This window comes from Haliotis rufescens, unplaced genomic scaffold (genome assembly GCF_023055435.1).
Source record: "Haliotis rufescens isolate VD_foot unplaced genomic scaffold, xgHalRufe1.0.p SCAF_26, whole genome shotgun sequence".
Classification (NCBI taxonomy): domain Eukaryota; kingdom Metazoa; phylum Mollusca; class Gastropoda; order Lepetellida; family Haliotidae; genus Haliotis; species Haliotis rufescens.
This window is the reverse complement of record NW_025963957.1, coordinates 8,098,422-8,110,125: the sequence shown is the minus strand read 5'-3', so window position 1 is coordinate 8,110,125 and position 11,704 is coordinate 8,098,422. Positions and strand designations below refer to the sequence as shown.

At 45.0% G+C, this 11,704-nt stretch overlaps 1 protein-coding gene across 1 annotated transcript; it reads right to left on the bottom strand.

Annotated features, from left to right (window-relative positions):
- Positions 1–310: 310 nt before the first annotated feature.
- On the bottom strand, positions 311–1,649 carry LOC124137352 (oligodendrocyte transcription factor 2-like). Its single transcript, XM_046503618.2, has one exon. The coding sequence runs from the start codon at positions 1,424–1,426 to the stop codon at positions 719–721; it is 708 nt and encodes a 235-aa protein (XP_046359574.2). The 5' UTR covers positions 1,427–1,649; the 3' UTR covers positions 311–718.
- Positions 1,650–11,704: the final 10,055 nt, after the last annotated feature.

Here is an 11,704-nt window from a genome sequence, read left to right as displayed (position 1 = left end):
CACTTAATCATTTTTATGCAGGCCCCATTTTGCTTATTTCCTGTCAGTCTATTGCTGCAGTTCGGGGATGGTTCATCTCGCGCATCCCTTGATAACCTGACCCATCTCTGCCATTGTTTGTGATTGTAAGTGTTTCCGAGTTCTCTTAAATGTATTACGTTGAAAAGTATTCTACCACTAAAAACAGAAAAAAAGGAAAAGCAGTCTTATTTGTGGATTTTCAACAAAACTGAAAAAGGTTATATTGAAGCGTAAAAAAGACAGCGCCAAGATGGGCATGGAAACATGTTATACAAGACAAAGGCTTTGGTTTCTTTAAAAATCATTTAACATGATTTAGATTTATTTCATTTCAATATATTCCGGTCTTTTATCACAAACAATAAAGCTCAAAGGCACAATGTGTAGATTCACCCTACACCAGCACTCAAACATATGGCGAATCAGTTCATACAAAAATATCATCAATACATACTGTAGGCGGAGACAGTCGCCCTGGCGGACCTGGGTCTTCACAGGAAATCGTTCAATGTTCAGCGTTTGACATTAGCTCATGGCACACGTGTCACATCGCTGTGATTGCGGGGAATTTGTTGGGGGACACAAGTCGGCCTACTGACGGAACCTCAAGACGTAAGTCTGTTTCACGGCAAACTTCCGAGATTATTTTACATAAATATATACACACATCTATATACACATGTACACACAGTGTTGTTTATTTCCTGAACGTGTTGGCAGCTGAGAGATGACTTGGGTATTTATGGACGAAGGCTGTGAAGGGCGCCCGCACAGATTCCGCCGAGCACTGACTGCACGCGCAGGCAGGGGCCGGCCAGCGTCCGTACATCAGGGAGCGGTCGTGCGCGAGGGATGAGGATGTGATTGCATGAGACGGATCTTTGACTGTGACTGTCGAAACACGAGGAAGTTCCGGTGACGACAGGCCGGCGATGGTCTGGGGGAGCGGGGGCAGGGGCGGCATGACGGGGAGTTGTGTGTGCACGTGCGGGGCGGGGGCGGTGGCACGTGTGTGATGGTGACTCTGGTAGATGTCGCTGACGAGCTTCTTCATCTCCTCTAGGGAGCTGCTCAGCATCAGGATGTAGTTCTTGGCGAGAAGGAGTGTGGCGATTTTAGACAGCTTCCTTACCGACGGGCCATGGGCATAGGGCATCACCTCCCTCAAGCCGTCCAACGCGGAGTTGAGATCATGCATGCGCTTCCTTTCCCGGCTGTTGATCTTGAGTCTGAGATCCTGCAGCTCATTCTCACTGAGGCACTTACTGGCGAGCTGACCCTTCCTCTTGGCCCTCAGAAGGAAGCGGTCAGACGAAACGTCGCTCGCGTCGTCGCTGAAATCGGAATCACAGTCCACAGAAATGTGTTCATTGTCACTGCTAGGGTACATTTCCTTACTCTCCATGATGGCACAGGTCTCTACACAAGAGTATGTCCAGGCAGAGTGTGGTTCTGGCGACAGTGGGGTGACGGTATAAGTCCTTGTAGTACACCCAGGCACAGCAAACAGTCGGATGACGGTATAAGTCCTTGTAGTACACCCAGGCAAAGCTGACAGAGGGGTGGCAGTGTTAAACCTTGTGGCGAAGTATCTGTGTGGGCTGCGATCACTCGACTCACCTTGCCACTTCTCGCTACCTATATAAGGATCGGTCGGGGCAAAGAGCCTGCTACTTCGCCAGTCAAAAGAGGGGGCGGGGCTCGTCTTTGAGTCGCATCTCAACCCCCTGGGGATCTGATCCAATCACACCCGTCCCGCTAACAGCTGCCTTGACGGGACTGCCCCCAGCCACACACACAATGTTCTGACGACGCTAGCTAACGAGGATCCGCCCCTTCACAGCAACATTCAAATTTTAACCCTGGGGACCACAACCGGCGTTGTAATTTGACCCCCGCCTATAAACTACATACACGAGAAGTATCCAACTTGGGACAATGTTCTCAAAACTATTTCGTAAAGTTACTATTTTCGTCACCTTTTTCAGATTTTATGGATGGCAATATATGTTCCAGGAATCTACGATGGAGGGAGGTAAAGCTGCATCTCCGAGTGACGTGTTGACTCTACCCCTAGCACGCGCACCCCACCCCCGGGCTGAGAAAACACGTGCAGAGAATATGGAAGTTCTCGGTGCCAGTATTGGCAGCTTGTGTGTGAGGTGGGGCGGCTGCGTTGCGTGGACAGTTCAATAGCGCCACTCAGAGGGAGGTGGGACTCGATTCTCGCTTACATCAATTTCAAATATTAGAAAAAAACATTTTAGACAAAGGAATAAATAAGTATAATTATCGAATTTAAGTTTTCTTTCTTTCTGTTTATATTTTATGTGGTAAAATTACATATTGTTTCTATATTTCAAGAAACATAAATGTCTTGAAACCCACGTGAAAAAAATCATCAAGCAACCTACAGTAAAACGAAATGTAAGGACACTAGCTGTAAGGATTGATAATATGTGAAACGTTCATTAAGACTTGGTAATATCAAAATATAGTCCCCCCACCACCTCCCCCGCCCTATGCACACACACACACGCGCGCGCGCGGGCGCCCCACCCCTCGTCCAGAATCCTCGCCTGATGGTGAAGTGTGTCCGTCTGCCGGATCACGACGCTGGCACATCGCGTATCTGACAAAACAACAATCAGGCTACAATATTTATTGTGGTAACACTGTTTTCCAAGGGTGAAGCTACAAGTAGAATTGGGATTGTTCACGTGAAGGGAAACTTGTATACATTTACCTCTAGAATTAAATATGGTTATATTAATCTTTGGAATACTATATATTTTGGATATGTGTCTCTAATTGCTTGTACATGTATTTCTTTTCCGTTGTCGGGAATAATTTTCTCTTCTTTTTTATGCTGCATATATTATTTCGTTTCAATCTTTTTAATATTTACAAAACGAAAATAAAAATACAACCTACTTAATCCTAACATAAAAGCTTGGAGTTTTTCTGTTAATTCTGGATATGATAAAATAAAGATTTCACTTTAATCTTCATAGTAGTACAAGCGTTACTACTTTTACGATGGTGTCGAAAAGAATGATGACAATAAAAATACCAGCTAGGAGTGGTCCCCTGTTTAACATATCCTAGGCTTTCAACCCTTAACGTCTCACTTGAAGATGCGCGCACACAGGTGTATACACAATGTAGAATTGTCCGCTGTCAGTTGTCCGAGCTCAGTGGGGTAGCGTTGATTCCGGGGTACAAAATGAAGATGAATATCCTGAAATCAAGGCACTAAATGTCTCTAATGCTGAGGTTCTACGCCTCGCCAGGGTGCGTCCTGCTTGCCCGGGGTATCACCCCGGGTATACATATGTACTTAGCAATTAGGTGTGTCTGCCTTTCTTAATTCTTTTATGTCACTATTAATAAAATTAAACCTAATCCGTGACGAAATAATCATTTCTTCTTCCGGATATCCTTACACTATTCTGCATTTATTTTAAAATATATTTTGAGGTGATATAATGACCCCTCGGCGACCACTTCAGCAATGTGACATCAATTGAACGAAACAGAATAAATACATCACTTGAAACAACAATATAGAATCATAGACATCCCACCTGTTGAGGACATGTTAATAACGTTCATGAAATTTTAATTTTTACAAAGAAAATAAATATTCCCATTAAAAAAATCCGCGCTTATGAGATAAGAATCTCCAGTAAAATAAATCGCATTGTTGCGGTGTGAAATTAAAATGATTATACGCCGTCATGCTAACACGGGGAATGTCCGTCACGAGAATCAGGATGTCCGATATTTATCTCTCAACAACGTGTGGTGTTTATAGTTTATCTGTATCAACTTCAAACATATTAATTTAAAAGCAGCTACCGTTGCACACATCGTAGCCTGTTTGGGATCATGTTATCTTCAGGGTTGTTAAGAAATAATCTGCCACTGAATTGACGAAAAATGTGTTATTCCATCTGAAAAATATTAACTGTCCTTGAAATTCTAAACACAAAATATCGATAAATTTTTCGGAATACAACTATCTGTTCCCCCTGTGAGGAAAAACAAATTGCTTGTGTTTAAAGCTGGACTGACAACTTCCGAGGAAACACGACTGACAGCATCCCGCGCTGAGGAGGGGGGTGGGAGGTGGAGGACGGTCACTCACTCAGCTGTCACGTGCGCTTATCAAAACATACAAGTGACAATGGTAGGTAAACTACTTAACCTAAACTTTGCGCAGGAACACTCAGAAATCATACTTCAGTACAAGTATCTAATACTAACTTCCTTTCGTTTTGGAGAAAGGACTTTACCTGATTGAAATGGCATCAAGTTTCCAGGTCTTGATAGTTGCTATGTTGTTTAGTCAGTAGATTGGTCAGTTTATAAAAAAACAAACCTACTAGTCCAGTTAATCACATTTATTATTAACGTAGAGCTATGAGTACAATGATGTTGTCTTTCAATATACACGACTGTTCTTCCAGTGATCATCGTATGTCGGAGAGTAGTCCACACGTTGTCTCCTCACACGTGTGAATATCGTAAATTCACCGCAGGCCTAAAGTGTCTTTTTCAACAATGGCAACAGTGAGCGGAGTGGTTCCCGTGTTTCTGAACATCAGCTAATTCAATATAGTTTACCCCGTGCACCCTGATATAGTGACGCTCCTCGCCGACAGCACCAGGATGTACCGCTGTGTACTGACTGGGTGCATGGTCCGCCGGGCCTCACCGAGGTGGCTGAAGCATTCGTATATACTCCAGGGAACACCACTGTATATCTAGCTTAGTATGAAACATTACTGTCAATCTAGTTTAGTATGAAACACTACTGTATATCTAGCTTAGCATGAAACATTACTGTATATCTAGCTTAGTATGAAACACCACTGTAAATCTAGTTTAGTATGAAACATTACTGTATATCTAGCTTAGTATGAAACATTACTGTAAATCTAGCTTAGTATGAAACATTACTGTAAATCTAGTTTAGTATGAAACATTACTGTATATCTAGCTTAGTATGAAACATTACTGTATATCTAGCTTAGTATGAAACATTACTGTATATCTAGCTTAGTATGAAACATTATCGTAAATCTAGCTTAGTATGAAACATTACTGTATATCTAGCTTAGTATGAAACATTACTGTAAATCTAGTTTAGTATGAAACATTACTGTATATCTAGCTTAGTATGAAACATTACTGTATATCTAGCTTAGTATGAAACATTACTGTATATCTAGCTTAGTATGAAACATTACTGTGTATCTAGCTTAGTATAAAACATTACTGTGTATCTAGCTTAGTATGAAACATTACTGTATATCTAGCTTAGTATGAAACATTACTGTAAATCTAGTTTAGTATGAAACATTACTGTATATCTAGCTTAGTATGAAACATTACTGTATATCTAGCTTAGTATAAAACATTACTGTATATCTTGCTTAGTATAAAACATTACTGTAAATCTAGCTTAGTATAAAACATTACTGTATATCTAGCTTAGTATGAAACATTACTGTATATCTAGCTTGGTATGAAACATTACTGTGTATCTAGCTTAGTATGAAACATTACTGTATATCTAGCTTAGTATGAAACATTACTGTATATCTAGCTTAGTATGAAACATTACTGTATATCTAGCTTAGTATGAAACATTACTGTGTATCTAGCTTAGTATAAAACATTACTGTGTATCTAGCTTAGTATGAAACATTACTGTATATCTAGCTTAGTATAAAACATTACTGTAAATCTAGCTTAGTATAAAACATTACTGTATATCTAGCTTAGTATGAAACATTACTGTAAATCTAGTTTAGTATGAAACATTACTGTAAATCTAGTTTAGTATGAAACATTACTCTAAATCTAGCTTAGTATGACACATTACTCTAAATCTAGCTTAGTATAAAACATTACTGTCAATCTAGTTTAGTATGAAACATTACTCTAAATCTAGCTCAGTGTGAAACATTACTGTAAATCTAGTTTGTGTGAAACGTTACTGTCAAACTAGTTTAGCATGAAACATTACCTTAAATCTAGTTTAGCATGAAACATTACTGTAAATCTAGTTTGGCATGAAACATTACTGTCAATCTAGTTTAGCATGAAACATTACTGTAAATCTAGTTTGGCATGAAACATCACTGTAAATCTAGTTTAGTATGAAATATTACTGTAAATCTAGTTTTGTATGAAACTTTACTGTAAATCTAGTTTAGTTTGAAACATTACTGTAAATCTAGGTTACTATGAAACATGACAGAAAATCTAGCTTAGTATGAAACATAACTGTCAATCTAGAATAGTGTGAAACATTACTGTAAATCTAGAATAGTATGAAACATTACTATAAATGTAGTTCAGTATGAAACATTAATGTAAATGTAGTTTAGTATGAAACAATACTTTTTATTAAACATTATTTTACCACCCCTGTACTAGATGGCTTGTCGGTTGGATGAACTTTGACCATCCCTGTGATACATGTCGTGTTGGTTATGATGAACTTTGACCACCTCCCTCCCCAAGTTGTCCAGTAGACAGGACCTCCCTCCCTTCCCGTTGTCCAGTAGACCGGACCTCCCTCCCCCTGTTGTCCAGTAGACAGGACCTCCCTCCCTCTCCCTGTTGTCCAGTAGACAGGACCTCCCTATCCTTGTTGTCCAGCAGACAGGCCCTCTCTCCTCCTGTTGTCCAGTAGACAGGCCCTTCCTACCCCTGGTGTCCAGTAGACCGGGCCTCCCTATCCCTGTTGTCTATTAGACCGGGCCTCCCTCCACCTGTTGTCCAGTAGACAGAACCTCCCTCTCCCTATTGTCCAGAAGACATGACCTCCCTCCCTTCCTCAGTTGTCCGGTAGACACGACCTCCCTCCCCCTGTTGTCAGTAGACAGGACCTCCCTCAGTTGTCCAGTAGACACGACCTCCCCCCCCCCCCCCCCCCCCCATGTTGTCAGTAGAGAGGACCTCCCTTCCCCAGCTGTCCAGTAGACAGGACCCCCCTCCCTCGGTTGTCCAGTAGACAGGACCTCCTTCCCTCCCTCCCTCCCTCGGTTGTCCAGTAGACAGGACCTCCCTCCCCCAGTTGTCCAGTAGACAGGACCTCCCTCCCCCTGTTGTCCAGTAGAGAGGACCTCCCTCCCCCTGTTGTCCAGTAGACAGGACCCCCCTCCCTCGGTTGTCCAGTAGACAGGGCCTCCTTCCCTTCCCCAGTTGTCCAGTAGACAGGACCTCCCTCCCCCTGTTGTCCAATAGAGAGGACCTCTCTCCCCCTGTTGTCCAGTAGACAGGACCTCCCTTCCCCAGTTGTCCAGTAGACAGGACCTCCTTCCCTCCCTCCCTCCCTCGGTTGTCCAGTAGACAGGACCTCCCTCCCCCAGTTGTCCAGTAGACAGGACCTCCCTCCCCCTGTTGTCCAGTAGAGAGGACCTCCCTCCCCCTGTTGTCCAGTAGACAGGACCCCCCTCCCTCGGTTGTCCAGTAGACAGGGCCTCCTTCCCTTCCCCAGTTGTCCAGTAGACAGGACCTCCCTCCCCCTGTTGTCCAATAGAGAGGACCTCTCTCCCCCTGTTGTCCAGTAGACAGGACCTCCCTTCCCCAGTTGTCCAGTAGACAGGACCTCCTTCCCTCCCTCCCTCCCTCGGTTGTCCAGTAGACAGGACCTCCCTCCCCCAGTTGTCCAGTAGACAGGACCTCCCTCCCCCTGTTGTCCAGTAGAGAGGACCTCCCTCCCCCTGTTGTCCAGTAGACAGGACCCCCCTCCCTCGGTTGTCCAGTAGACAGGGCCTCCTTCCCTTCCCCAGTTGTCCAGTAGACAGGACCTCCCTCCCCCTGTTGTCCAATAGAGAGGACCTCTCTCCCCCTGTTGTCCAGTAGACAGGACCTCCCTTCCCCAGTTGTCCAGTAGACAGGACCTCCTTCCCTCCCTCCCTCCCTCGGTTGTCCAGTAGACAGGACCTCCCTATCATTGTTGTCCAGTAGACAGGACCTCCCTCCCACTGTTGTCCAATAGACAGGACCTCCCTCCCCCTGTTGTCCAGTAGACAGGACCTCTCTATCCTTGTTGTCCAGTAGACAGGACCTCCCTCCCCCTGTTGTCCAGTAGACAGGACCTCTCTATCCTTGTTGTCCAGTATACAGGACCTCCCTATCATTGTTGTCCAGTAGACAGGACCTCCCTCCCACTGTTGTCCAATAGACAGGACCTCCCTCCCCCTGTTGTCCAGTAGACAGGACCTCTCTATCCTTGTTGTCCAGTAGACAGGACCTCCCTCCCCCCGGTTGTCCAGCAGACAGGACCTCCCTCCCCCTGTTGTCCAGTAGACAGGACCTCTCTATCCTTGTTGTCCAGTAGACAGGACCTCCCTCCCCCTGTTGTCCAGTAGACAGGACCTCCCTATCCTTGTTGTCCAGTAGACAGGCCCTCCCTATCCTTGTTGTCCAGTAGACAGGACCTCCCTATCCTTGTTGTCCAGTAGACAGGACCTCTCTATCCTTGTTGTCCAGTAGACAGGACCTCCCTCCCCCTGTTGTCCAGTAGACAGGACCTCCCTATCCTTGTTGTCCAGTAGACAGGCCCTCCCTATCCTTGTTGTCCAGTAGACAGGACCTCCCTATCCTTGTTGTCCAGTAGACAGGACCTCCCTATCCTTGTTGTCCAGTAGACAGGACCTCTCTATCCTTGTTGTCCAGTAGACAGGACCTCCCTCCCCCTGTTGTCCAGTAGACAGGACCTCCCTATCCTTGTTGTCCAGTAGACAGGCCCTCCCTATCCTTGTTGTCCAGTAGACAGGACCTCCCTATCCTTGTTGTCCAGTAGACAGGACCTCCCTATCCTTGTTGTCCAGTAGACAGGCCCTCCCTATCCTTGTTGTCCAGTAGACAGGACCTCCCTATCCTTGTTGTCCAGTAGACAGGACCTCCCTCCCCCTGTTGTCCAGTAGACAGGACCTCCCTATCCTTGTTGTCCAGTAGACAGGCCCTCCCTATCCTTGTTGTCCAGTAGACAGGACCTCCCTATCCTTGTTGTCCAGTAGACAGGACCTCCCTATCCTTGTTGTCCAGTAGACAGGCCCTCCCTATCCTTGTTGTCCAGTAGACAGGACCTCCCTATCCTTGTTGTCCAGTAGACAGGACCTCCCTATCCTTGTTGTCCAGTAGACAGGACCTCCCTATCCTTGTTGTCCAGTAGACAGGACCTCCCTATCCTTGTTGTCCAGTAGACAGGACCTCTCTATCCTTGTTGTCCAGTAGACAGGACCTCTCTATCCTTGTTGTCCAGTAGACAGGCCCTCCCTATCCTTGTTGTCCAGTAGACAGGACCTCTCTATCCTTGTTGTCCAGTAGACAAGACCTCCCTCCCCCTGTTGTCCAATAGACAGGACCTCCCTCCCCCTGTTGTCCAGTAGACAGGACCTCCCTTTCCTTGTTGTCCAGTAGACAGGACCTCTCTATCCTTGTTGTCCAGTAGACAGGCCCTCCCTATCCTTGTTGTCCAGTAGACATGACCTGTCTATCCTTGTTGTCCAGTAGACAGGACCTCCCTCCACCTGTTGTCCAATAGACAGGACCTCCCTATCCTTGTTGTCCAGCAGACAGGCCCTCTTGCCTCCTGTTGTCCAGTAGACAGAACCTCCCTATCCCTGTTGTCCAGTAGACAGGACCTCCCTATCCCTGTTGTCCGGTAGACAGGACCTCCCTATCCTTGTTGTCCAGTAGACAGGAACTCTCCATCCTTTTTGTCCAGTAGACAGGACCTCCCTCCCCCTGTTGTCCAGCAGACATGACCTGTCTATCCCTGTTGTCCAATAGACAGGACGTCCCTCCCCTGTTGTCCAGTAGACAGGACCTCCCTCCCCCTGTTGTCCAATAGACAGGACGTCCCTCCCCTGTTGTCCAGTAGACAGGACCTCTCTATCCTTGTTGTCCAGTAGACAGGACCTCCCTCCCCCTGTTGTCCAGTAGACAGGACCTCCCTCCCCTTGTTGTCCAGCAGACAGGCCCTCTTGCCTCCTGTTTTCCAATAGACAGAACCTCCCTATCCCTGTTGTCCAGTAGACAGGACCTCCCTATCCTTGTTGTCCAGTAGACAGGACCTCCCTATCCCTGTTGTCCAGCAGACACGACCTCCCTATCCCTGTTGTCCAGTAGACAGGACCTCCCTATCCCTGTTGTCCAATAGACAGGACGTCCCTCCCCTGTTGTCCAGTAGACAGGACCTCCCTCCCCCTGTTGTCCAGTAGACAGGACCTCTCTATCCTTGTTGTCCAGTAGACAGGACCTCCCTATCCTTGTTGTCCAGTAGACAGGACCTCCCTCCCCCTGTTGTCCAATAGACGGGACGTCCCTCCCCTGTTGTCCAGTAGACAGGACCTCTCTATCCTTGTTGTCCAGTAGACAGGACCTCCCTCCCCCTGTTGTCCAATAGACAGGACCTCCTAAACTACTTAAACAACCTTGCCATGAGCCTCAGGAATATATAATCTAAAAGGTTCCGTCAGAACCAATGGATTTGTTTTTCTTTATAGTAATACGTGCCAGGTATATTCGCTTACGTTTTACAGTACAATCATTTCAAACTGCTCTAACTCCAAACTAGAATGAAGATTTAAGAAATCTCTTGAAGTCTTCAATTTACAAATCTGAAGTATAATTCCCAGACGTTCATGTGTTTTGGAGGACAAAGTTAATTCACTTTTGTCATTTTTTTTTTAAACCTAAAACCTCATTCAGGACATGTCCGGTTTTTCATGTTTTCAGAAACAGGGAAATGTAACGTATCCATTCCTCTCAGCAGTCAATCATAGTGGAGCTTTGTTCAATAACATGTCCCTGTTTACATTGATAAACAAGCTCGGTGTAATGTGGTCCTGCAATACGTGTGTACACACACGCACGTCAGTGAGAGACTGGTGGAAGTTTTCAGCTTTTCCTGTCGTCTTTTTCTACTGCAAGTATGGTTAAGTTCAGTGATATAAAAGCCTTGAATGTGCTGCTACAATGGCTGCGGTTCTGTTGAAATAATGAACAGTTCCACCCTTGTACCCTCGAACTGAACCATTGTAGTTTAATTCCGCCTGCATGTAAGCAGCGATGATGTGGACATGAATGTATATCTCCGGCTGTCTGGTACACACGCTCCACAACCATCATCCAGATTCCGCAGTGTGTTGTCATAACCCAGAGCGTATTTGTGTAAAATACCCCTAAAAAATATTCAAAACCCAATTACTTTCAATTAACTTTCATACAGAAATGCATGCATTAAATGATAAACTCAAATGAATAAAAACAGCACATGTAAATACCCAATGAAGCTTTTTCAGCATGCGTACAAAGAAGCTAATTTCCGAAACACAATTACGAGCTCATTTACTTTCCGAGTTAAGCCTTTATATTTAGAACAGTTGTATACATCTAAAACATTATTTTATTTTTTTAAATCTTAAAATGTTCACTAATTTTGGGAAAAATCCAACAGAGTGATGAATAGAAGAGTGAAAAATTATTGGTTACCCAATGAAAAATGTAACAACCCAATTAAAATCGAAACCCTAGAGTAAAACTCAATTGCTCAAAAAGTTATCTGGCGCTCTGGGTCTGACATCAAACACCAGCCCATTCACAAAATGTTGCAGACTAAATATAGTGAACATGTCCACATGTATACTGGCTA

Coding starts and splice junctions, on each gene's coding strand:
- LOC124137352 (XM_046503618.2), bottom strand. CDS start 1,426: ATGGAGAGTAAGGAAATGTACCCTAGCAGTGACAATGAACACATTTCT.